Genomic DNA, 27,163 nt, shown 5'->3' on the forward strand with positions numbered 1-27,163 from the left:
TGTGCATGTCCCGGAATCCCTGTCCTCCCATTGCTTTTGGTTTCGTCAGGGTCTCCCAACTTAGCCAGTGCAGCGTATTCTCCTTGTCTTGGTTGCTCCACCAAAACTTCCCTATGATAGTGTTCAACTCCTGGCAGAAAGTTTTCGTGAGATCGAAGCAAAACATAGTAATCAGCTTCCCACCACTGCTTAAGAGCGAAAATGATAAACCTACGAAACTTTTACTGGACCCTTATGTAACCTTCCTCATTAATCTCTCCACAACCCCCCCCCCCCCCCCCCCCTCCCTATTTCAAGTGGGTGGGGCCCCTTCTTCTGTTTTTAGCCAACCAAAAACTTCCACCTAAGCTCTTACATGAATCACATAGGATTAATTTTGTAGGTGTAGCATTACTCACAAAGAGAGAAGTCACCGCTGCTATGGAGGAGCAGACACGGGACGCTCCCACCGCCGTTGGCTGCATTGCATAATTGCATTGCCATTTCGGTGTAACAGGGTGTTGCCATTTTTTCAGCTTCCGTTTCACATGCGGTGGTCATGCATGTAACGTCGACACTCCACACGTACTCTGCAGTACAGCCAGTCCTTTTCAGTTTTCCCGGATCATGAACCAGTTGGAGGCCGCCCTACCAGAGCCTTTGCTACACGCCTACACCCGAACTGAGAAACAAATTATTCCATCGGTTGGCTCCTGCTGGGTGCTGGCTACTAGTACTACTGCTGGGTTCATGCCATCGCTGGAACTCTGCTCCACAGCGCATACTCTTCAGTCTTCACTCACCTCTCCCTCTCTCTCTCTCTCTCTCTCTCTCTCTCTCTCTCTCTCTCTCTCTCTCTCTCTCTCTCTCTCTCTCTCTCTCTCTCTCTCCACCATGGACAACCCTCAGGCTGCGGCGGCGGCCAACAACGTGGCCAATCCTCCGGCGGCGGGAGCTGCGGTAATGTGCTTCACATTCACAATTTTTCTGTTGCTGTTGCCTTTTCCTTGCTCATGGACATGATAGATATCATGAAACTGCATAGCTTGTGAGGGGCGGGATGCCATGCCAGTGATCTTCTCAAGTACTCCCTCTGTAAACTAATATAAGAGTGTTTAGATCACTACTTTAGTGAGCTAAACACTCTTATATTAGTTTAGGGAGGGAGTAGTAGGAGTAGTATGATTTCCATCATCTTGTAAGAAAACGTGCTGACCTGTGGCGCCCAACTGCAGCAGGCCAATCCTCCGGCGGCGGCGGCGGCGGCACCAGCCAACAACGTGGCCAATCCTCAGGCGGTGGCAGCTGCGGCAGTGTGGATCAACGTGGCCAATCCCCCGGCGGCACCAGATGCGGTAATTGCCCATAGATTTGCAGCTTTACTAGTATCCCAGATGGAGCGTGTGGTCGCATGCTCAACTGAACTGAACTGAACTGCCCGTTAAGCTCGCTCAACTGACTGCTGCAGGGAGCTCTGCTGCTGATATTTGGGCTCGTCCTTCTGGCGATCGGCGCGGTTTCCCTGGTGCTGGCGTGCCGCTCTGAGTACGACCTCATCGTGTGCGCGGCTAAGGAGTACTCTACTACTACTACGTATAAATAATAACCTGCGTATATGCAGATGCAGTTTGTTGTTCGTACCATCTATGAACTTCATTGCGAACCAAGTTTCTTTGGACCTGGAACAGCATTCGACATGCTTTTCCTCGTCTGAATGATCGACTAAGTAAAGCGGCAAGTTTGTAATCCTTGCTTCTACTTCAGACTTGGAGAATAACTCAGCATGGTTTTATAGTTTGGATTGTCGACAAGATAAACCGACTTGTATTCATGTACGCATGAATTGTTTCTGAGGCAAATCTACAGCTTGGTACTATCAACTATGTATGACCTATATTGCATTTTATCCACGGATGTGTCACTGTAGCAAATTGTGCTGAAAAGGCCTAGTGAATATATAACATTTCTTTGAGCGAATCATAATACTTAACTAGCTAGAATGAGAAATTTTGCGACATTCATGATAGATTCCGTGATCTCTCTTTTCAAGAAGAGATTTTGCCTCTATCAAACTTTCATTTATACCATGTATGTTCGTTGAAATAGAACGTGGCATACATGTTTTTTCTTCGAGCTACAGGTTTATAATACTCCCTGGGTTAGTACAAAGTTGTACTAAACTTGAGACACTTATTTTGGGACCGAGGGAGCACATCTTAAAGTACAATTTTCTTAATCTTAGGACATTTCTTGGTTTTAAAATCAGAATCATGTGATATATCATCATGTCAATGCCACTTCAATATTCGTGTGGCACACATGGTTAGCAACTCAAACTTGTTGATTTTTTTAATATTATTTATACTTAAGTATGCATATTGATAGTTTGTATGCGTACGTATTTCTAATGTCAAAAATATGGTTTCTCTAAATTAAGATTGATATATAATCAACATATTCATGTATTTCAAAAATTGGGTATGCTATATTCATACATACTTCTCACAAATGTCACATCATTTGCATAAATAATAGTATCTTTTTGAGTTGGAACCAAGTAAAATTTGGGAAACGTTTGGGGCCGGGGCACCGGCCGAAGCTTCGGCCGGTCCAGTCCACGCGCGCACGCCGCGACCCACTCGCGAGCAACCACGTGGCGCTGCGGATCCTGCGAATCTCGCCTCATTCCTGTCTCGCAGCTCCGCGGATCTCGCCCCCATCCTCATCTCCTGCGTCCATCGTTGCAGCGCCGGCGCCCACATCTCGCCGTCGGCCATGGAAGGTCGAATCCCCCGCGCGTCCATGGATGTAGATCTCACCCCGCCATGCTTTACAGCCCGTTTCGCCATTGGATGCAGCAAGGTCGTTGACCAATCCCCATCCCCGGCGGTTGCAACTCCCACACGTCTCGTGCTTCTGCCTCGCCGCCGACGAGCCGGGCGGCGATGGTCGACACCGGAGGCTTCTGCAGAATCGTCGCACCGCCTCATGTTGCAACCGTTTAAAAAAAGCTTCATCCCCCTAGATGAAAAGCTTCAACCGGATGTAGAGAAAGCTACAAGCGGTCGCGCCATCGCCGGAAAGCTACAACCGTTGACATGAAATGCTACAACCTTCGATTACCATTGAGAGAGAAAGCTACAACTAGACACTATGAAAATAAGAAAGCTTCAACCAGCGACGGCTGGAGGTGGAAGAAGATGATAAAATGCTGCAGTTTTGCTACATGCTTCAACCGGCATAGATTTTTGCTACAACTGGCATAGCATTTTGCTACAACTAGCGTCACGTTTTGCTACAACACACAGCCGGCGTCGCGGTTTTGCTACAACTAGCATCGTTTTTTGCTACAACCGGCATAATGTTTTGCTACATCCATCACGGCCGAGCTGCGACCCAGCACGGGTTTCTGTGAATTCCGGCGGCGAGATCCAGCACGGGGGGCAGGGGCGGATGCTGCAACCGGTCGCCGGCGAGCTGCTACGGGCTCGCGGCGAGCTGCAACCTCGACCGGCCGTAACCATGGCCGCACGCTGCTGCATCCACGAAGGTTTCAGAACAACACGAAGACGACATAGGTGAGGGTGGGCGACCAGCGGCGAGGGCGGCGACCGTAGGCGACCGGCGGTGAGGAGGTGGGGCGAGGCGGTCGGTGCGTGCTGGGGCGTCGACGCGCACGAGGGGGCCCGTCCCTTTCCCGTGCGGGAGGTTGAAGAAGGAGGTGAGGGGGGAAGGGATCTGACGGTGCAGGGAACCAGATCTGACGGCTGGGGTTTGACCGGCCCAACCGTTGGGCCGGTGCGCCGGCGCAGATCACTGCCCGTAAAATTTCAGATTGGTGTGCCGAGGGTGAGCGTGCAACAGCTGCTTAATTAGAGCTCACTCAAGTCACTCATATACTCTGTCCTGATATATATTGAAAAAAGGATTGTGAAATTTCTTCTTCCTGGGTTGTTGAAGCTACGAGACCGAACTTCTGACGCTCATAGAAAAAATTGGCGAGGGACGTTCATAATCTTTAACCCGCTGAACCTCACTAGGATTCAGAAAAACGCACGACGACCTGATTATTTGTGCCAATAGATCTAGCAGCACGTCACCACCCAGCACAAAAATTTCTTTTTGATTTTATAGCTGTTTTCAGAACTTGGGGAGTGTGAAAACACGATTCACAGGAAATTGAACTGAACTAGACTGAATTTTTCTCTGTAATGCAGTCAGAAGTTACAATGCGAATTCGATGGCACAGTTGAATGACCAGGGTTCCATTCTCAGGCAGTATAAAGAGGTACAATATCACAAGATCAATAAGTTTACAGTTCATATATCCTGAACCAGTGCATTGGTTTCCGATAAATCAATTGAATAAGTCTATGATTTGTTACACCCATTAAATTCCGCTTCTGGGGATTTGGGAAGAGCCTCCTGTACAAGGCTCGTTGTAAGCTACAAGAACCAGTCTAATGTGCCTATCTACTCTTGCACTAAGATCGATCACAACCCCATTGGAGAGGAATTTCTAAAGACCAGCAAAGCTACTGAACCACCTCCTGATTCCATCATCCAATGGAGAATATTCCTTTCTTGATTCCATCACTGGATGTACTAGAATGGTGTTTGCTGTCGTCTTCCGACGGAAGTGGCACACCGAATACCCAGTCGAGGACATTCAGGTACTTGGACCGGAAAACCTCTCTTTCCTGGGCATAGCAGTGCATGATGATCGAGGTGGCCATGCTGAAAACCACTACATCAGCTCGCTTGATCTGCAATATTGGAGGGCAGAGCCCGGCATCGGTCATGCATGTGAAGAAACTCTCGATGGCTCTGGCAAGGCAGTACAGGGATATCTCGGTTCTCCTGCTTTTCTTCTCGATAAACAGCGCCAGACCCGCCGGGAACTGCCACATCAAAAGCAAGTTAGTATCGCAGAGATGGTTACCTGGACTACGCTTGGTCCATGAGGTAAACTGTGCGTCTTCACTTACCGTGCCAAGTACAACGAGTGGCGTACTGCACTTCTCGAAGGTTCTAAAAAGGAAGCATGTCCAAGCCCTGCAATAGAGAAAGAAACACCATGAATTGCTGTGTCAACAAGGGAGGTTGGCGCTACATCTACATTCTTGATACGACAAGTTAGGGGTTGAAATAAAAAGAACCCACCATGCAGATGCGCAATACATTGAGAGGAACAGGCTCGATCTTGCTGTTCCTAGAAGACTCTTCCCCATTATTGTGTAAGGCCTGCATGTTGTGAGGGCTTCAGCACACTTAATGTTGTAGACATATGTTAGGTGTATCCAGCTATGCTAGAGTTGTACCCAATTAGGAGTCGTTGTCTTAGGGGTGAAGTTATGTTTTTGCAAAAACTGCAGAAGGCAGCATGACAGCTCCCGTAGAATGCAAATAGATAACATACCACGAAGAGCACCCGTTTTTTTAATCTAGATAGGACATAAATTTTTACGCTTTGATACTTACATGAAGCACAATTACCCTGAGGACATCAAGCCCAATTAATGCAGGGCCTACATGTTTTTTGGCAGCAAAAAAAACGCGCTCTTCACAAATATGAGCAACCTAAGATGTCAGTTTACCTGATACAGTTGTGTACCTTTTCATCAGATCCTGCCGATGAACTACAAGTGCAGGAACTAGGTAGACTGGAATATAGACAGGAACTGCTCTTCCATATGCTTGTAACAAGAACGAAATAAAATGTCCTGCACATGATTGATTACCATGCACAATCTGGTTTGAAGAGAGAAGAGATTAGATGAAGGAAAAGGTTCAGATTAACAGAAGGAATAAAAACAACAAATGGTAGGAAATTAACAAGGAAAACTTCAACAATTATTCACAGCAAAATGTTATACCTGAATGCTTGATAGGATACTATACTATATTAATGTGATGCAATCATGCAACACAACATGTTACAAACAAAGGAATTTTTTGACAATTATTCACAAATTTGTAGTACTTACTGAGCAGGGCACTTTCATGTCTGGATCCAACTTTATGTCAACACCAACAGATTTGTAGTACTTCTCAATAGCCTCTAGGTTAGAGAAAGCAGTGTGGTTAACTACTTCCTTCAGGCCTTGTAGAATAGACTGATCCTTTCCACCATGCGTCTTCAGAAATGATTTATATGATGACGGCAAACTGTCCTGCTGTAGAATGTATGCAGATCTGCGGAATCAACAATATAGGCAAAACTCACTATTCCCACATCCTATTGAATATATACCGCAAAATATATATAACAAAATACTCACCAATCACTGGTGCATGATGCCTATATGTTTTAATAATGTAACAAATGGTTGAAGTTATTTCAAACAAGATAACATGGAAAATTCCCTTGAATCTACAAATGTATCACATTCTTACACTTATATTCCAGGCCCAGTAATGCACTCTATGATTCCATGTCTCAAATATTTGGACTAGCAAAGCAATTACAGTCCAACAAACACATTCCTTTTACACATTTTCTCAAAAATGACCCTATTGTTGTTGACATGCAACCTTTGCCTAACATCAAAACATTGTCTGCTCATTTGAATTGAATACGATGCATTCTAATGAGACATTAGTGAACGACATGAAAGATAAAGCATTGCCTTCTAGGTTTACATGCTATTTATTTTATGATATTTATAAATAGCACATCATCTCAATTTTCACTGAAGAATGACACAACTGTTATGGATCAAACGTAGCTGCTATTTTTGTTAACAAAGTAGCCCTTATGTGCCACAAAAAAGGTATCTCAAGAGAATTTTGAAAATTCAGAAAAGGTGTCCGTACTACTTTGTAATGCCATGTGCAAATATAACATTTCCAGAAGTTAACATACAATGGTTCAAAAATCTCTTATGTGACCCTTTTTTCAAATAATCAGTACTTGACCTGCATAAATTGAAATGCTATACTAGTTTCGAGCGTTGGGTGTAGCGCAATAGGGCCATCAGGCCCAAATAACTCCATACACTGCATATCAGTGTATATTAACAGGGCTAAGCAATCTCTGTACATAATACAGTAATAACATTGACATATACAACCAGTGCTACCGAAAACGCATACAAATTCTGTCAATGGAACTTACAAAATTTGTGCAGATGAAAGGCACATAAGGAAGACATCACCATGAGACCAGGTCAAAGGTTTGCAAATCTTTCCAAATCTTTTGCTCTTTATTCCACAACGGGATGCAAGCACTGCAGCACGCATGAGAATGTATATTGCCAAACTGGTATGCTGCGTGCCTGGCCCCGTCAAGAGCATAGAAGGACCAGCAATTAACCCAGATAATAATGACCTCCACCTTGCTGTTCTGAAGCAACAAGAGTATTGAGTTATATACTATCCCAAAACGAACTCATACATCAAAGAATGATAGTGTGGAAGATACAATGGAGATACAATGGAACAGAGAACAACATGCATTCTGTGATATAACCAAAGTTTAAATGCTTAATGCGTTTTGTGGCGACCGAGCCCCTTCATAACTTTGTAACGCTTATGCGTATGGTAAGGCGACTTCATAGGCACAGCCTGAGAGTACATTCGGTGGTTTCGTGGCATGTGTGTAGAAACCTGACTGAAGTCACTGAAAATTGGAAATGTGGAATATTTTTTTAAAATTATTGGAAAACAAAATAAAGCCAAGTTTGCGACTTTTTGTTTGCAGGATTCAAAAGTGAAGTTTGAAAGTTCTAGGTTACAGTATCCCAAGGGAAGTTTCGAGATCCAAAATCATCCAAGCAACATTTTATGTTAGACAGGGGAATAAAAGAAGACCTTGCTATGGTCCTTTTGGAAGCATAAACCTAGGCGTATTGATTCATCGTAATCAATAAAGATGATGATTTAAGTTCAGACAGACTCACTATACACTGTTGAGATTGCGCTCAGGTGGTTGTAAGGATCTTATTTTGGGTTAGCAAGCAACATATATCTCCAGATCACGCAAGAGTTGCATCATTTGGTATTTCGAAGCGTCAATGGAAGTCCAAGATTAGAATTTAGCAGTCAAATATTACAAATCTGTTTTGACGATACCTCAGACTAGAGTTGCAAAATGTTGGTCACTGGTCAGTACCAATCTAATACTACCTCCGTTCGGGTTTATTAGGTCCCCTTATATTTTGGGTTAAACTTTGACCATCGATTTCATTTGCAAAATAAAAGTGACATGTCGTAAAAATTATATTATTGGAATCGTATTTGAATGAAGTTTTCAGTGATACCATTTTTCCTACATATAACTCATATTTTATTCCGCAAATGTATAGTCAAACTTTGGCTCAAAATGTGAGGGGGCCTAATAAACCAGGACAGAGGAAGTAAAAAGTAGCAATCCCAGATTCAAGTAGCAAACAAACATGATTTCCACACAGCAACTATTTGCAAGCTGCAAGAGGTTGATCCCCAGGTCCTGACCAAAAATAAGCAATCTTTGCTTGCAATTGACGGTACCAACAAACAAAGAACAATTCACCTAATCCACGTCAAAGCACATCTCCTTGAAAATATGAGCAGGCAGTAACAAAACAGACACTGCTCTTCCAATTGTCCTTCAAGAGTTTGCTCACACACTGTCTTTACACGCAACTCCGCAAAGCTGAAGGCAATTATTAGCTCAAATCAAGGATCCGCCCACCATCTTCCCTTGCCATAAATAGGAAGGGGAGAAACTACTAGCCAGTAGTATTACTTGAACGGCGGGGTGTGAGAGAGACTGAGAGTGAGACGGCTGACCTTTTGCGGCCCCAAAGGGCGGCGATGCACTCGTCGACGGAGGCGAAGGCGCCGGCGAAGGTGCCGAGGAACATGCCGTACCTGACCGTCTCCTTGAGCGCCAGCAGCGCCGCCTCGTCGTTGGTCATCGCGCCCGCCTTCCTACACGCAGCACGGCACACGGGTTACGACACAACAAGGCTCGAGCAGCAGCGGCAGCAGGGATCAGCAGAGCCGCGTGCGGGGGAGAGCGGCGAGCGCCCACCTCGATCTGGGGGAGCGGCGGCTGCGGAGGCGGACGAGGAGGGAGAAGAGCGCGAGGCCGCCCTTGAGCCCGGCGCCGATGGCGAAGCCCTTGGTGGCCGCCCCCACGCAGCGGCGTAGCCACCGGAGGTCGCCCTCCGCGGCCGCCCCCGCGCACCGCCGGAGCCACCGGAGCTCGCCCTCCGGGGCCGGAGGCGGGGTCTTCTCCGGCGCGGGCGCGCAATGGAGCTCCTCCGGCGAGGCGGGGGCCATGGATGTGCCGGAGATGGGATCCGTCCCCTCCCCCTCGCAGTCGCCGCGAAGCGGAGGAGACAGGAAGCCGTGCTCCGGGCGGCCTGCGTGCGTGGGCAACGTGTGTCAATGTGGGGACTAGCAGGGAGGAATAGTCGCGCTGGAGTTTTAAAACTTAACCGAAGCTGCGGCTGCTTCTGGACTACTTTGGGGACTCCGACCCGACCCGACCCAGCTGGGCGACCAGGCGCGACCCATTCTACACAGCTAGCTATGCACTGCATCTGCATCTGCAGGACAAGCCAGGGGCCTGCAGGCGCTCCAGCCATCACTGGTTTAAGGCCGACTGCACGTACTACGCATGATTGATTTGGCTCTAGGGCGGTGCTTGATTATGGTGCCAGATGCCAACTACGTAGTCGTTGGATGGGTGATCATTGGCGGGGTCTCTCATGATGACATGCTACAGTTAAAGTTCTAAACGCTCTTATATTTCAGAGGGAGTATTACTCCCTCCGTCCGGAATTACATGTCGCTTAAATGGATGTATTTAGCATGAAAATAAGTCTAGATACATCCGTTTGAGCGACAAGTAATTTCAGACAGAGGTAGTATGAAAAATCAACGCACACAGCACCCACTAGGAGCGAGTGGCATGGTCATCGCATCACTCACTCGGAGCGGTGACTGGCGGCAAGGAAGACTAGAGAGAGCGGGAGTTGTGCACGCAACAGCCGACACGCACGCGCACGCCCCCGTCGTGTCCAGTTACACGTCCGCGTCCGACCCATTACGAAACCGGTGGCAACTGGCAACCGCGATGGACGGACCGCGCGTTGATCCTTTCCATGCGATGCGCGATGGTTCGCGACAGCAACACTGTGCCCATGGCATCCACGCGTGTCGCACTCAGACCATTCTCGTTTCATTTCCACTCTACTCTAGTCTGCACGAACAGACTCGTGGCCTGAGAGCGGCGGGGCGTCGCTTTCGCGCAGAGGCGTCAAAATGCTCTGGAGACGAGAGAATTTTCTTTACGGCGACATGTCTATGTCGCTCCTTCTTCTCTGCTTGCTCGTTTGGACACTTGTAGCTGGACGGCGCGGCCGAAAGTTTATTTGGTTGGGTGTTTGGTTTCGGGTTTTTGTCCTGGCATCTTCCGGTTCACGTCAGCAAAGCAAGAAAACATACTGACCAAACCATCAAAACAGCATGCTGCGTTCACCACTGCCAAGAGGTTTCGACAACTCTGTTCCTACAGCTTCAGCAAAATCACACGATCATGTTGGTACCCATCACATGTCCCTCCCAACACATGCAATTAGAAACAATCTGTTACGAATGATGTCGCATACAAATTATATCCCCAAACACAAATGAACCAACCTGCTGCAATCTTATTAGGCTGGAACCCAGGTTGGCACGGAGTAAAAACTTCATCAACATCCATGCATAACGAGTTTAATGTCAAGCAACTAACTGAACAATTTTAACTTCATAATTCAGGTACATTTTCACCCAGGATGGATATACTGTACAAGGAGCCACTAGAGCTAGACAACCAAGAGACCAACAAAAACTCAAGCCATAATGGACAAGGTAATTTAGTCACTATCATCTATCTGGTGAGGCTAACAAACAAATCAGAGAGGTAATTTACAAGAACAAACACCACTTAGTTAGGACCTAGAAATAGCCCGGCAACGGCACGTCATCGTCCCAGAGCTCTTTGAATTCACTCATCAAAAAGCCTTCATCCATCTCCGTCGACTCCTCAAGCATACTTTCTTCCACAGGCTGTGTCACATTAGCAACAAAGAACTGAGTAAGCCTCCCATTAAGAAAACAGAGCAAAACTGCCATTTCTTTTTTTCACCCCCAAACTCTTAAATCAGACAAATCACGTCCACATCCATCAAAACCGGATAGATCTCTTCCCAGGGACTACCCCCAGGCGGGGTTTTATGACGTGGCTCTGGAAATCAACTCCACGCCATCCAAAACTACTTTGGAATAGCCTCCACTTTTGATAGTTGTGGGTCCAATTTGTCTGGTTTTACAGTTGAGGGGTAAATATACTCTGGCAGAAAAAAATGCCTAATTGTTTAGCATCACCCTAAAACTTTTGTATTGGTGCTAAAAGGGCGGGAAAACATAATGCTACCTGGGATTCCTGCATTTTTGTTACGACAGTCAGAATCCTTTGATATTGGTCCCGGGCTTCCGGGTACTGAACCATGGACTTAACTCTGGCAAGAGCTCTCTGCAGTCTTTCTTCAGTTTGCTTCCGTCCTTCTTGCAAGAAGTTATAATCATCCTCTGCAGGTTTAACTGGGATTACATCGACACTGCTGCTACTAGTGCTGCTGTCTGTTGCAACTTCTGTAGACCGAAACCCGCGTAACCCAGCTCCTCGCCGCCTCCATCGCAATATAACCTTCTCCACTATCCCGACAGACCAAATTATTTTGCGATAATGCTTTCTCACTTGGTGACCTCGCACATGAGCCTAGCCAGTACACAATATAGCACGGTTGAGAAAATTTGTTCATTTATAATAATAGCATCAGAAGAAGAGATACTTGACAAAGCATTACACTACTGTTAAAATATCATGTTATGATATCCTGTCCTAGATACTAGATTAGTGGAAGAGAAAAAAAATATAGCTCATGTTTCACTCAATTACCTTTACATAAATTTGTGAATGATATGGTCATAGTTGATTTTAGTATTGCAAAATTCAGTAGAAAAAATATGGTGTGTTGGCATACTCATTCAGTATTAATCTGGAGCGTTCAGAATTTTAACAAAAATCATTTGATTAATTGTCATACACTAAATATTCATACCTGGATCTTGACAATTCGCTGTCTAATAAGCAGAAATTCTTTTCTTCCCTTCCATCCACGGAATTTGTTTTGTATTCGAGTTGCAGCAGCATGCATGGGATCGAATTGTCCTGGTTTAGATGGTTTATAAGACAAGAGTGACATGGCACGTTCATCTGATATCACACCATTGTCATCCTCATACTGAACTGCTTGCTTTCTCTGGAAGGACTGCACCCTGAAAACTTGATATATCCGAGCAGCAGCTTGGGCAGCATTCCTCACAGCACCTAGTGAATCTCCCATCGATCCAGCCTGAAGACCTTGACCTGCCGATGGTGAGGCAATTCTTCCGGTAACATCTCCAATACCAGGTAGACCAGATATCTCTGATGCATTGCTCCCCATGGCTTCCTTCAGGTTGAGGGTTTGAAGGTGGCTTGTTAAAGAAAACTCTGCCAGGAAACCAGATATTCCCTTGTGCCCATTAAACGACGCAAGATCAGCTGGCGTGCGTCCTGAAGGGAAATCAGGCCTTGGATCCGTCAAAGCTCCAGGAGCCGCACCTAATGCTATAAGAGCAACAACTGTTCGCTCTCTGCAGAACAGGGTAAACAAGTTTAGTACATATACATGTTGTATGTATGTATGTATGTATGTGCAAACAAAAAGTATAACCCTCAGAAGAACTTACCTGCCACAAAATGCTGCCCAGTGAAGTGCAGTCCATCCATGAACATCTCTGAAATTTATGCTTACACCAGCAGTTATTGTTGGCCTTATCGCCCAATCATATCCTAGAGCAGCTGCCAGATGAAGAACGCCCTGCCCTTCATCATCTAACACACTGGGACCTTTGCCACCACCTCCTGCTTTATGGAGAAGCCAGATATGCAGCTTTTCTTTGATCCCGCTTTCAACAAACTGATCCTGCCTATCATCAGGGGCAAGCTGATTATCATCAGCGAACTTTAGCAATTCAGACCACTGATCATTGTTTGTCATCAATGAGGTTATCTTCTTGTTCAAATCAATCAACTCCTTTGTGGGGTTAGATAAAGCTGCCTGGAACTCATCTTGCTCATCTTGTCCCAATGACAATAATTCATCAAGACGCGCCTGGAGATATATTTTGTTTGTAGCACCATGTGGACTTGGAGCATCCATGTATTGAGAATCACTTGGTCGATATTCAAACTCTCGTACTTCACTGCAGGCTAACCTGTTGGAGCAAGTCACATAAAAAGGGACCCTGCCAGGTTTGTGCGAGGGAGAATAACACCTGAGAGTCCCGTCTGCTAAAATATCTGCTGGAACTTCGACTTCTCCAAACATACACGACCACTTGAGCTTTATAACTTCGTCAGAAGTTAGGAATCTACCAGTAACAAGAACCTGCAGGACACAAGAAATTTTGTAAGCAGTTAAACACTAATTCAGTCACACCAAGACAGTTCTATTTCGTATGGCACTCCTAAGACTTTCAAGCTTTAGAAGCATAAAGGTAAAAGGATGTGTAAGAAGACATACCCTAGTCTTTGAACCTGCATATGTCCAGCTTGGAAAATATTCAGTTATACTAAACAGCTGATCTTGTGCAACCATTGGGTCCAGAGTAAACTGATCCAACTGATCACGGCTCGATGCTCCAATGATATTGTCAGCATCTTCACTGTTCCAGTACAATGCAGAACTGGACTTAACTTGGGAATCATCTACTTCAGCAAGTTCTTTGCTCATCCATCTAGTAAAACTATCACTTTTCTTAAAGCTGTTCTTCAGGATATCAGAAAGATTAGATGATTGAGTTTTCAGGACGGGGAAATTAATGGCTTCCTCCAAAAGTTTATTGTTTTGTTCAAAACTGTCCACTGTAGCAAATGTACTATCAGTAGCACTTGGAAGCTGAAATTCAGTAGTCCTGCCATCAATAGCACTTGGAAGCTGAAGAAATTCAGTAGTCGTACCATCATTAGCACTTGGAAGCTGAAATTCAGTAGTTTCACAAGTGAGTACCAAAACCAAATTGAAGCCGGACAATAATAGTATATATTTTAGGGGGAAGACAATAATAGTATAATATCAGTAGCATGGAAGTCAAGCAGATGCAATTAATCAGTGTGCAAAATAACATACAAAATAAGTCCGCTGGGATGCCAAGAACCAGCAAGGGAAAGAAAGAAAAAGTTCTACCATGGAAATGAAAACCAGGAAATCATCTTTTAAACAATGTAATATGAAACACTATTACTACGACTATTCAAAGAAAATAAATACACGCCATCCTGAAAAATCACTATAAAAGCTGCAAATATTAATCTGTGCAAAGTGGATATATATAACACTCCCCCCAATCCATGATTATGACGGATCGGAGGGAGTATCATAGATTCATACTTTAACAACACTAGGTAACCGAAAGGCTGGAGAAACAAACATGTTAAGATTGGCTATGCTCTTTTAGCTGACAATGACATTGCTGCTCTATAGTCTACCATTTCCCCACTAAAATTCCAATTTCCTATTAATTTTTACCTACTAGAATTCGTTTAGCATTTGAGCTCGCCATCCTCATCCTAAAAATCATTTGAGCTACATTTTGGAAATATTGAGGAACAATACACTTAAGCGGAATAAAAACAATACATAAGGCGTTTGTGGCATTACTATTGTACTTCCAGTCTGGTACTGTTTGTTAGAGAAAGATGTGCTCCTAATTGACTTTTGAGAAGAACCAATACCCCATTTCAAAAATTAGTATGTAGGCTACTTTATCAAACAATGTCGCGCGAATTACTATTGTTAATAAAAGTGAAAGGGTTATCAGTTAGAAAACTCTCTGCATTTCAGAATACAGGGAAACAATATATATTCCATTTTGCAAATTTCTGAGGCAACTCGGGCACTAAAAGTACAAGTTGACATAAACAGATAGACACAATTTCATGGGCAGTGTGCAACGGCCTATGCTCATAGCCGTGCAGATCCTCGTGCCCCATGGGCACAGCAGGAGACAAGGGTTAGGGGTAATCAGAGGCAAACCTCCTCTTTGCATAAACAAAACTTTATCATCAGAGAACATTAATATGCTATATATATTATATTGCCACACAAAAATGCGCCTGTTACCTGCCACAGTGCTTCTCTATCAGTGTCTGCATGACCATCATCCTTGATATCCAGCCCATTGCTATATACTTCATCAAAACTGAAAGATTCTATTCCAGGGCCTTCTGTAAAAGGACGCTGCTCAGAAGGGACATGAGACTGGTATGGAGGCAATTGATGGATCCCTTTATTCATTTTCGTCATTTCATTCCATGATGACAGGTCAAATTGAGTACTGGGCCCATTGAATGTAATTCCATGAGTGGACTCGTTATGAATCACAGGTGAGTTATCTTGATAATGAGAATAGAAGCCTGTATTAGGTGATGTAGCCTGTAATCCTTGATGATTACCTAACCATTGGTAGCAAATGAAGAGTCACAAATCCATTCAACTTAGGTTCATAACCTGAATAAATCATTTTTGGTGACACATACCTACAGACGATGCAGGACTGTATGAGCTGACAACAGAAGCATCAATTATGGATCCACCTCCATTTTCATGCTGCTGCATCCGAGAGATAGAGTGGTATCCGGCTCCTCCCGAATAAATATCTGCTGCACCGAATTTTGCTTTAGATACGCTGTGCATAATTGGAATAGTATCAGTGAAACTATTTAACTGGACTTCGCGCGGAACAGAATAAGATGATCAAACAGCTCTACCTGATTCTGCCTCGTATTCAGAGGCGCGTCCGCTAAGTGAGCTTTCACCGTCTGTACTTTGTGAAGGCAAGTGGCTTAAAGGGCTATCAACATAGGCCCCTTGTAGCATGTTATCATGCCCCCTAGTACGAGAACTTGATTTTCCAGCCTGATGTTCATATCCACATACAAAGAAAATGAAACTTTAAGCGGCTTATTGCAGAAGAAGCTTTTGTTCACAACGAATGAGGCAGCAACGACTTAAACTCAGACTATGAACCCAGGATAGTAAAAGTAGGCAAAGTAAAAAATTGTGAGCAAAGAAACAAGACAAATTTACTTCTAAAACCAACATAAACAGAGGGTTTCCAAAATAGGCTGATTAGGTTCCTATATGGAGAGACAAAACAGTTTCACATGTTCAGATTAGTCAGTTTATCAAGAGATAATAGTTTTCAAACAATGTGCTACTGGGACATATGCAAGCATAAACGCACAATATTCTTACAAACATGGAGTCCAATTTCTTGACCCTTTTAGTTAATTTCACTCCAAGTTCTGGACATATTTTACATTTTTATCCTGTTCTCAACGGCATTATTAAACAATTTCTGACAAGGCTACCTAATCAAGGATAAATCACTTAACGTATCCCAGCACTGAAACAGTTTATTTTGTACAATTGCCTAATTCCTGGTTTATCATAAGAATCAAGCTCATCAACCACCAGGGCTAGTAACAATCAAATCAGTACTCCTTATAGGCAGTATAGCAACCATGATCCCAAACTAAAACTACAAGTGTGATTAATACTCCCTCCATCCCAAAATTCTTGTCTTAGATTTGTCTAGATACAGATGTATCTAATACTAAAACATGACTTGATACATCCGTATCTAGACAAATCTAAGACAAGAACTTTGGGACGGAGGGAGTAATTTAGTATCACAAAAAGAACAGTATATGAAGACCAATCATGCCATCGAAGCAATATAATTTACATGGAACACCTAAAGTGTTGTCCAGACATAAGGATAAGGTAAACAAGTAGCTAACAACATTGCAACCATAGAAGGTTTAGGTGTAACCTTGACTTCAAGATAATGTACAAGGACAATGTGCATATAGTCCCTGCAAAAGCAAAGGTAGGATAGCTTAAATACAAATGTAGTGTACTATTTTTAAGTTAACATGCATGGATGTAGGCCCCATACAAGCATATATGATGCACATGCCATGAGTTATTTAGCAACTGCGAACTTTGCAATATTACAAAAGCAGAATGGATCACTAAAAGTTCCACTTACTCCTCCAGCATCCAATAGCTCCTCCTCTGGAAGTTTATATTCTCTTCCCCATGAGCATAGTAGCAATGAAGCACATCGATGCTTCCAGACTAGATTTATAAGGAAATGTCAGTTAATTTGCCTCTGTAGACAAGTGATGCAGTATGACTAGGAACCCTTAGAAAAATACTGCAAGATGTCGCAGAAATAAGTAGTGGTAACATTCAACTTTACTTACTTTTAATCTTTCATGGGCTTCTTTGACAGTCTTGCCATCCTTTTTCTTCCTCCAATTATGGCCATCCTTCCTAAAAAATCTCAATACCTTCCGATCAAACAAGAAAAGTGAACCACCTACAATCAGAGATACAAATATTAGTGAGATACAATTGGACCTTAACATGACTACTTGGAGACACTTTGTCAGCTCATGGCATGTTTACTTTCATAATATATGGGCTCCAAATAGTACGTGTCATTACAAGCGTGGAGATATTAGTAAAATAGAATGTTCAAATCAATGTCATGGCTGATCCAAAGGCAAAATGGCATTGATCTAAAGGCACTAAAAAGGTATAACCAAAAAGATAAAAGAATACCATTGCACAAGGGCACAAGACACGGCCCTTGGCATAAGAAGGTGCACTGATCACATAGCAACCGTTCAATCCTGATAGCAGGAGAAAGATCATGGTGGATCCAGAGGCTTAACCATGTGGTTCAAACCAGTTACAGTAAGGATTACATCATAATTTTGTATTGCTATATGGCATTAAAAAGTATGCAGGGCTACCAGGATGTGCTAAGTTTACACCTGACATCAATATTTGACTAGATTAAAACGGAAAAAAAACATCATAAACCTTATTTTCTGTTCTCGCAATTTCAATGGAACTTCTATTCTCACACAGTGATGTGCAAGTTATCAAATCAATGCCAGTTCCCAAGTTGCACAATATTGCTTTGGTATATATTTGCCCAAAACATAAGTTAATTTTGAAAACGAAAAACAAATAATCAAATAACAAGAGTGTTGAACAGCAAATGGCGGTCATACTTGCAGGCATATTTGGCGGCTCTGGAGCTATACGGAAATTCCTGTAATTCTTAAGTATTTCGCAAATCTCAGTAGGGCGTAACCATCGGGTCTGAGCCTCCTTCAGTATCTGCTCCATGTCTGTTCAGAAGTCAATGAAATGCAGAGTTAGACAATTCAACAAAATTGAGAATTAGTCATATAAAAGTGGAATTTAAAAACATTCCAAAGAAAATGTCATCAGTGTTGCTTCCCAATCTACACAGAATAAAGCATGTGTCGTCATCAAAATTCAGTTGCACAATTCAATTTCATATTTCAGGTTCATGTGGAGACATCACCAGAGCCCCGATTGCCCCCAGAAAACCTCGTGACTATTAGTAGTTGCACACACCTAAGTGACTAGCACTCCGACTGTTAAAATTGTGAAGCTGACTTCAGTCGAGACCCAAGAGCACAAGGACCACCACGTAAGGGGTATGTTCATCACACGGATGAAACACAACTCGTAGAACCGCAGGGTACCCCGAAATTCATCTCCAGAACACCGAAACCCAAAGCAAGTTGCCAGTTATTTCGAATAGCTCCTACAGCTCCCGGTGGTTCCACCCTCAGGGCACTCACGCGCACAGTGACCGAACTGAGATCTCCACTTTGCACCATAACTTCCCGAAAATCCCCGCCGCAAAAACACAGAATTATAGTCAATTACTTCCGAGTTCCCACCAACCAAATCCATGGCCGCCAGATTCCGCAACAGCCGAACACCATCTTCGACGCCGCCGCAAACCCAGATCCCCGCACGCAACGAAGGCGTCGGGCGGAAACAAATCGAAACAAAGACCGGGAGGCGTTGACCAGCGCCGGCCACCTGAAGCCGGCGCGGGCGGATCCATCAAACCGACCCAAACAAACAAAACCCCACCAAAAAATCCGAGGCGGCTCTCACCCAGCTGCGGCGCGATCCCGTAGCGCCGGCCCTCGGCCATCTGCGGAGCGCCGCGTGAGACCAGGCAGCGCCGCCGCGACCGCGAGCCCCGAGCAGGCCTCCGGGGGCTGCCCTCTCCCGGCGATCCGCGCCGGGCGAATTTCCGCGGTAGGGTTTTGTGGGATTCCGTCTGGGTGAGCGAGGGGAGAGACGGGCTGCTGCGGGTCAGGTGGTGGCGATGGGTATTTTAGCCGACAGATGAGGCGAGGCGGGGAAAGGGAAACAACTGGACAGCCACCACCACGCGCGATGGCTACAACCTACAAAGGAAGGGAGGGAGGAAAGCGGGGGTCGTGGAGGGGGAAATGCCCGTTCTGCCCCTCGCTCTGGAGGGTAAGGGATATCTGATCTTTCTGGCAGGAGGAGATTGCGGGGCCGTGATGGGGACACGATATTACGGTTGGTGGTGCGGGCCGGCCGCAGGCGTACACACGACTTGACTTGTGGAGCGGTAGGTGGAAGGCGCCAAACCTGTCAGCTTTGCGTGTATACTATACTCCGGTCTAGTGTCCCCTTGCCGGTGGCCCTGCATCTGCATGCTACGGTTTTTACACGTGCCTACGATGCCACCGGGCACCCTGAGCCCACCGGCTGTAGAGAACATGGATTAGAGCAAGTATAATAGAGCTGAGTCAGCGGGCTATGAGAAATAAACTAGTATATTTGTGCTTAGTTGGAGGAAAGAGAAGAGGAGATAGAAGATAAGCGGGCTCTTCACTCTTTTGATCTACTATTGTACATATTGGCTATAAGATGAGCTATAGATGACATGGCACTGGCTTATAGCCAGCAGCTGGCTATACTATTAACCATGCTCTTAGAATTCAGGGCGTCTACAGCTAGACTTGGTAAATCGGACCGTCAAACGTCTCTGCACGCAACCGGGCACGTTTGTGGATAGTGACCGATCACGCCTCAAATATTTGTTCCTACAATCAAATACCTCAAATTAGAAATATCAAATCCATATTATTATATGCAACGTGGAATCCGGACGGTGCCGGTGGACGTCAGATCGATTATGGATCCGTCTTGGGACGAGCCGGCGACATTCACCACGACGCGGTTGCTACGCCCGGACTGATGCACCGTACGGGGCGCCGGTGAATGCAACTCCGCCTTGCCGATGTTCACCGCCGCAAGGGCTGCCACCGCCTCCCACGCCCGCTGCCTCGCACAGCAGGAACGACGCGCCATGTTTGCGTCGGACGAGCCCATGGTGCATCCATGGCTTCTGCGCGCCAACAGAGGGGTTGCGTGTCCGCCACCGTGTTCGGACGCCAGATGGACCGGACCGCCTCTGGTGAGACATCAACGGCACACCTCGCACCGGATCCATGCGCCATTTGGGCGGACACAATGGATTCCCGGCGGAAGGAGTCCGAGCGCTGCCTCTCACAGGCCTCCTCCCAGGAGCGGCGGAGCGCAAGCCAGGCGGCCATCTCCTCCTCAGGGTCGCTTGAGATGAGCTCGGAGTTGACGGATCTGGAGGTGAAGGACTCGGATCCGCTGCCCGCCATGCCGGAGAAGGCCGGACGGGAGATTGGGTGGCGGGGAGGGTGGAGGGAAGTGGCTAGGGTTTGGTCCGGCGAGCTAATGGGGAGAAATATATGTGGAGTCGGGTGTGCCAGCGTGGGCCGGGTCCGACATGGCAGACGCGCCCGGGCCTCCCCATATTCGCCCCATATTTGGCTGGATACGAGGGGTGCCGGTCAGCACGGACGTTTGAGGCCCATTTCAGGCGCTGTCTGGATCGATTTTTTGTGACCAGTCAGTGACCAGACCGTCCGCCTGGGCGTTTAAGGTGGATTTTGGGCCTCCGGCTGTAGATGCTCTTAGAACCGTCGTGTTAAGTAAGAGCAAATACAATAATGTGACATAAACTGGCTATATGAACTAAAATATTACTCCCTTCGTTCCCAAATATAAGTTTTTTTAATTTATAATGAACTACATATGGATGTATATAGACATTATTTAGAGTGTAGATTCCCTCATTTTTGCTCTGAATTTAGTCTATATTGGAATCACTAAAAAAGGCTTTATATTTAGAAACAAAGGGAGCAAATCCGACCCCTTAAACGCCCGCGGACGTGCTTGGGCGCGTCCGTGAACAGTGCGGTCATGCCTCAAATAATTGATCCACAACCGGATACCTTAAATTAGAAACCTCAAATCCACACTATTACATGCAAGTAGACCTAATCTTAAACGCAGTTCGTCTAGCTCCCCTGTGCCCATGTCCGACGGCCTGCTGCGCCCCTCAGAGTGTTGGTCCTGTCGTCGGCGAGGTAGAGTAGGACATGGGACACGGGTCGACTGATGGGACTCAAGGCGTCGCAGTCTCCTATGCCCAATTATTTCTTATCGGAGCCCGGAACCCTGACGGTGCCGGTGGATGTGAGATTGATGATGGATACGTTTTGGGAGGAGCTGGCGACATCCACTACGACGCGGTTTGCGGCGTGATACGTCTCCAACGTATCTATAATTTTTGATTGTTCCATGCTATATTATATTCTGTTTTGGACATTATTGGGCTTTATTATACACTTTTATATTATTTTTGGGACTAACCTATTAACCGAAGGCCCAGCCCAGAATTGCTGTTTTTTGCCTATTTCAGAGTTTGGCAGAAAAAGAATATCAAACGGAGTCCAAACGGAATGAAACCTTCGGAAACGTGATTTTTGGAACGGACGTGATCCAGAGGACTTGGACACTACGTCAAGACATCAACCGGGAAGGCACGAGGTAGGGGGGCGCGCCTACCCCCCCTGGGCGCGCCCTCCACCCTCGTGGGGCCCACGTTGCTCCACCGACGTACTTCTTCCTCCTATATATACCTACGTACCCCCAAACTACCAGATACGGAGCCAAAAAACCTAATTCCACCGCCGCAACCTTCTGTACCCGTGAGATCCCATCTTGGGGCCTTTTCCGGAGCTCCGCCGGAGGGGGCATCGATCACGGAGGGCTTCTACATCAACACCATAGCCTCTCCGATGATGTGTGAGTAGTTTACCTCAGACCTTCGGGTCCATAGTTATTAGCTAGATGGCTTCTTCTCTCTTTTTGGATCTCAATACAATGTTCTCCCCCTCTCTTGTGGAGATCTATTCGATGTAATCTTCTTTTGCGGTGTGTTTGTTGAGACCGATGAATTGTGGGTTTATGATCAAGTTTATCTATGAACAATATTTGAATCATCTCTGAATTCTTTTATGTATGATTGGTTATCTTTGCAAGTCTCTTCGAATTATCAGTTTGGTTTGGCCTACTAGATTGATCTTTCTTGCAATGGGAAAAGTGCTTAGCTTTGGGTTCAATCTTGCGGTGTCCTTTCCCAGTGACAGTAGGGGCAGCAAGGCACGTATTGTATTGTTGCCATCGAGGATAACAAGATGGGGTTTATATCATATTGCATGAATTTATCCCTCTACATCATGTCATCTTACTTAAAGCGTTACTCTGTTCTTTTGAACTTAATACTCTAGATGCATGCTGGATAGCGGTCGATGTGTGGAGTAATAGTAGTAGATGCAGGCAGGAGTCGGTCTACTTGTCTCGGACGTGATGCCTATATACATAATCACACCTAGATATTCTCATAACTATGCTCAATTCCGTCAATTGCTCAACAGTAATTTGTTCACCCACCGTAATACTTATTCTCTCGAGAGAAGCCACTAGTGAAACCTATGGCCCCCGGGTCTATTTTCCATCATATTTAAACTCCCGACAACAAGCTATTTCTGGCGCCGTTTTTATTTTGCTTTCTTTACTTTGCATCTTTATCATAAAAATATCAAAATATTATCTTATCATATCTATCAGATCTCACTCTCGTAAGTGACCGCGAAGGGATTGACAACCCCTTAGTGCGTTGGTTGCGAGGATTTTTTTGTTTGTGTAGGTGCGAGGGACTCGTGCGTGGCCTCCTACTGGATTGATACCTTGGTTCTCAAAAACTGAGGGAAATACTTACGCTGCTTTACTACATCACCCTTTCCTCTTCAAGGGAAAACCAACGCAGTGCTCAAGAGGTAGCAAGAAGGATTTCTGGCGCTGTTGCCGGGGAGTCTACGCAAAAGTCAACATACCAAGTACCCATCACAAACCCTTATCTCCCGCATTACATTATTTGCCATTTGCCTCTCGTTTTCCTCTCCCCCACTTCACCCTTGCCGTTTTATTCGTCCTCTCTTTTTCCGCTCGCTTTTCCTTCGCCATGTCGGAACCAAAAAGAGTTGGGGGTTCTCTCCAAGGTTTTAGTACTTTGGACAATCCTTCTATTCTATCTAAACTCATAAATAATGCTATGGAAAAACCTGCCGGAGTTGTCAATGAGAGTCTTAATAATTTTGATGAAGATGATTCCGGAATTTTTCGTTATTTACTCGATGAATCTTTGAAAGATGCTTGGGATAGACTGTTAAGGATCCGGGCTAACTATGTACCCCAATACCAAATTGAGATTTACTTAAAGAGCTTTTATGTTGCCCTACCTTCTTCGTTTAAGCATGTCTTAGATTCTATATTTGAAGAAGGCTTTCTTGAAGGGGATGCCGTAGATACTTATAAAAAGATGAAAACCATATTTGGGCACCCCATGAATGAGAAAGTTGAATCTACATCTCTTTTGCTCTCCTACCAAAACGAATCTATCAAAGAGATAAAAGCTAGCTTAGATGCAATTTTCCGCAACGTGCTTAATCTTTCTTCTACCATTAATAGCCACGTGCTTTATCAAAATAGAAAGATTAATTCCGTAGATAACAAGTTTGTTCTTTTCTTCCCAAAAACCAAAGATGGCAATACCTAGGTCTATCCTTGCTTTTATGCCTAGCTAGGGGCGTTAAACGATAGCGCTTGTTGGGAGGCAACCCAACTTTATTTTTAGTTTTTTGCCTTTTGCTTCTGTTTAGGAATAAATATTTGATCTAGCCTCTGGTTAGATGTGTTTTTATGTTTTAATTAGTGTTTGTGCCAAGTTTAACCTATAGGATCTTCTTGGATGATAGTTATTTGATCTTGCTGAAAATTCCAGAAACTTTCTATTCACGAAAATAATTGTTAAAAATCACCAGAACGTGATAAAATATTGATTCCAATTGCTGCTGATCAATAAACAAATTGTCTAGGCCGTCTTATTTTGGCTGAATTTTTGGAGTTCCAGAAGTTTGCGTTAGTTACAGATTACTACAGACTGTTCTGTTTTTGACAGACTCTGTTTTTCGTGTGTTGTTTGCTTATTTTGATGAATCTATGGCTAGTAAAATAGTTTATAAACCACAGAGAAGTTGGAATACAGTAGGTTTAACACCAATATAAATAAATAATGAGTTCATTACAGTACCTTGAAGTGGTATTTTGTTTTCTTTCGCTAACGGAGCTCACGAGATTTTCTGCTGAGTTTTGTGTTGTGAAGTTTTCAAGTTTTGGGTAAAAGTTTTGATGGATTATGGAACAAGGAGTGGCAAGAGCCTAATCTTGGGGATGCCCATGGCACCCCAAGATAATCTAAGGACACCTAAATGCCAAAGCTTGGGGATGCCCCGGAAGGCATCCCCTCTTTCGTCTACTTCCATCGGTAACTTTACTTGGAGCTATATTTTTATTCACCACATGATATGTGTTTTGCTTGGAGCGTCTTGTATTATTTGAGTCTTTGTTTGTTAGTTTGCCACAATCATCCTTGATGTACACACCTTTTGAGAGACACACACATGATTCGGAAATTGTTAGAATACTCTATGTGCTTCACTTATATCTTTTGAGTTATATAGTTTTTGCTCTAGTGCTTCACTTATATCTTTTAGAGCACGGTGGTGGATTTGTTTTATAGAAACTATTGTTCTCTCATGCTTCACTTAGATTATTTTGAGAGTCCTACAAAACAGCATGGTAATTTGCTTTAATTATGATAGTTATTCAAGATTAGTAAAAAAATCTTATGAGTGTGTTGAATACTATGAGAAGTTTGATGCTTGATAATTGTTTTGAGATATGGAGATGGTGATATTAGAGTCATGCTAGTTGAGTAGTTTTGAATTTGAGAAATACTTGTGTTAAAGTTTGTGATTCCCGTAGCATGCACATATGGTGAACCGTTATGTGATGAAGTCGGAGCATGATCTATTTATTGATTGTCTTTCTTATGAGTTGCGGTCGGGGACGAGCGATGGTATTTTCCTACCAATCTATCCCCCTAGGAGCATGCGCGTAATACTTTGCTTTGATAACTTGTAGATTTTTGCAATAAGTATATGAGTTCTTTATGACTAATGTTGAGTCCATGGATTATACGCACTTTTCTTCCTTCCACCATTGCTAGCCTCTCCAATATCGCGCACTTTTCGCCGGTATCATACACCCACCATATACCTTCCTCAAAACAGCCACCATACCTACCTATCATGGCATTTCCATAGCCATTCCGAGATATATTGCCATGCAACTTACCACCGTTTCGTTTACTATGACACGCTCCATCATTGTCATATTGCTTCACATGATCATGTAGTTGACATCGTATTGGTGGCAAAGCCGCCGTTCATAATTCTTTCATACATGTCACTCTTGATTCATTGCATATCCCGGTACACCGCCGGAGGCATTCACATAGAGTCATATTTTGTTCTAAGTATTGAGTTGTAAGTAAATAAAAGTGTGATGATCATCATTTTTTAGAGCATTGTCCCAAGTGAGGAAAGGATGATGGAGACTATGATTCCCCCACAAGTCGGGATGAGACTCCGGACTAAAAAAAAGAGAAAGGCCAAAAAAAAAGAAAAGGCCCAAAAAATGATGAGAGAAAAAGAGAGAAGGGACAATGTTACTATCATTTTACCACACTTGTGCTTCAAAGTAGCACCATGATCTTCATGATAGAGAGTCTCCTATGATATCACTTTTATATACTAGTGGGAAATTTTCATTATAGAACTTGGCTTGTATATTCCAATGATGGGCTTTCTCAAAATGCCCTAGGTCTTCGTGAGCAAGCGAGTTGGATGCACACCCACTTAGTTTCTTTTGTTGAGCTTTCATACACTTATAGCTCTAGTGCATCTATTGCATGGAAATCCCTACTCACTCACATTGATATCTATTAATGGGCATCTCCATAGCCCGTTGATACGCCTAGTTGATGTGAGACTATCTTCTCCTTTTTTTGTCTTCTCCACAACCACCATTCTATTCCACATATAGTGTTATGTCCATGGCTCACGCTCATGTATTGCGTGAAGATTGAAAAAGTTTGAGAACATCAAAAGTATGAAACAATTGCTTGGCTTGTCATCGGGGTCGTGCATGATTTAAATACTTTGTGTGGTGAAGATAGAGCATAGCCAGACTATATGATTTTGTAGGGATAACTTTCTTTGGCCATGTTATTTTGAGAAGACATAATTGCTTAGTTAGTATGCTTGAAGTATTATTATTATTATGTCAATATTAAACTTTGGTCTTGAATCTTTCGGATCTGAATATTCATACCACAATTAAGAGAATTACATTGAAATTATGCCAAGTAGCATTCCACATCAAAAATTCTGTTTTTATCATTTACCTACTCGAGGACGAGCAGGAATTAAGCTTGGGGATGCTTGATACGTCTCCAACGTATCTATAATTTTTTATTGTTCCATGCTATATTATATTCTGTTTTGGACATTATGTTGGGGAACATAGCAGAAATTCAAAATTTTCTACGCATCACCAAGATCAATCTATGGAGTTTACTAGCAACGAGAGGGAAGGAGTGCATCTACATACCCTTGTAGATCGCGAGCGGAAGCGTTCTAATGAACGGGGTTGATGGAGTCGTACTCGCCATGATCCAAATCACCGATGACCGAGTGCCGAACGGACGGCACCTCCGCGTTCAACACACGTACGGAGCAGCGACATCTCCTCCTTGATCCAGCAAGGGGGAAGGAGAGGTTGATGGAGATCCAGCAGCACGACAGCGTGGTGGTGGAAGTAGCGGGATCCCGGCAGGGCTTCGCCAAGCACAAGCGGGACGGAGAGGTGTT

General features: G+C 44.4%; 3 protein-coding genes across 9 annotated transcripts; 1 reads left to right on the forward strand and 2 right to left on the reverse strand.

Moving 5' to 3' along the window:
• Nucleotides 1-746: 746 nt before the first annotated feature.
• LOC123100383 (NADH-quinone oxidoreductase subunit I 2-like) lies at nt 747-1,956 on the forward strand. Of its 2 annotated transcripts, none has more exons than XM_044522320.1 (3): nt 747-939; nt 1,218-1,334; nt 1,448-1,956. In XM_044522320.1, the coding sequence occupies exons 1-3, from the start codon at nt 874-876 to the stop codon at nt 1,580-1,582; spliced, it is 318 nt and encodes a 105-aa protein (XP_044378255.1). In that variant the 5' UTR covers nt 747-873; the 3' UTR covers nt 1,583-1,956. The 2 variants fall into 2 exon arrangements, with proteins under 2 accessions (XP_044378255.1, XP_044378254.1); XM_044522319.1 differs by having other exon boundaries at nt 763-939; nt 1,215-1,334.
• A 2,247-nt stretch (nt 1,957-4,203) lies between these two features.
• Nucleotides 4,204-9,382, reverse strand: LOC123098739 (uncharacterized). 3 transcript variants are annotated; one of them, XM_044520802.1, is made up of 9 exons: nt 8,996-9,381; nt 8,752-8,892; nt 8,492-8,614; nt 7,097-7,324; nt 5,967-6,174; nt 5,594-5,730; nt 5,143-5,223; nt 4,968-5,034; nt 4,204-4,880 (listed from the first exon to the last, which is right to left on the reverse strand). In XM_044520802.1, exons 1-9 carry the CDS (start codon nt 9,244-9,246, stop codon nt 4,539-4,541), a joined length of 1,578 nt encoding a protein of 525 aa, XP_044376737.1. In that variant the 5' UTR covers nt 9,247-9,381; the 3' UTR covers nt 4,204-4,538. The 3 variants fall into 3 exon arrangements, with proteins under 3 accessions (XP_044376737.1, XP_044376738.1, XP_044376739.1); XM_044520803.1 differs by lacking the exon at nt 8,492-8,614 and having other exon boundaries at nt 8,996-9,382; XM_044520804.1 differs by lacking the exons at nt 8,492-8,614; nt 8,996-9,381 and having other exon boundaries at nt 7,097-7,319; nt 8,752-8,890.
• A 1,278-nt stretch (nt 9,383-10,660) lies between these two features.
• On the reverse strand, nt 10,661-19,377 carry LOC123098740 (calmodulin-binding transcription activator 3). Of its 4 annotated transcripts, none has more exons than XM_044520807.1 (13): nt 19,083-19,377; nt 18,155-18,274; nt 17,336-17,451; nt 17,119-17,207; nt 16,900-16,942; nt 15,833-15,980; nt 15,602-15,721; nt 15,186-15,517; nt 13,587-14,042; nt 12,751-13,451; nt 12,078-12,654; nt 11,390-11,734; nt 10,661-11,022 (listed from the first exon to the last, which is right to left on the reverse strand). In XM_044520807.1, the coding sequence occupies exons 1-13, from the start codon at nt 19,120-19,122 to the stop codon at nt 10,912-10,914; spliced, it is 3,198 nt and encodes a 1,065-aa protein (XP_044376742.1). In that variant the 5' UTR covers nt 19,123-19,377; the 3' UTR covers nt 10,661-10,911. The 4 variants fall into 4 exon arrangements, with proteins under 4 accessions (XP_044376742.1, XP_044376740.1, XP_044376744.1 ...); XM_044520805.1 differs by having other exon boundaries at nt 15,602-15,724; XM_044520808.1 differs by having other exon boundaries at nt 11,017-11,305; nt 15,602-15,724.
• Between the last annotated feature and the right edge of the window lie 7,786 nt (nt 19,378-27,163).

Source organism: Triticum aestivum, chromosome 4D (genome assembly GCF_018294505.1).
Source record: "Triticum aestivum cultivar Chinese Spring chromosome 4D, IWGSC CS RefSeq v2.1, whole genome shotgun sequence".
NCBI lineage: Eukaryota > Viridiplantae > Streptophyta > Magnoliopsida > Poales > Poaceae > Triticum > Triticum aestivum.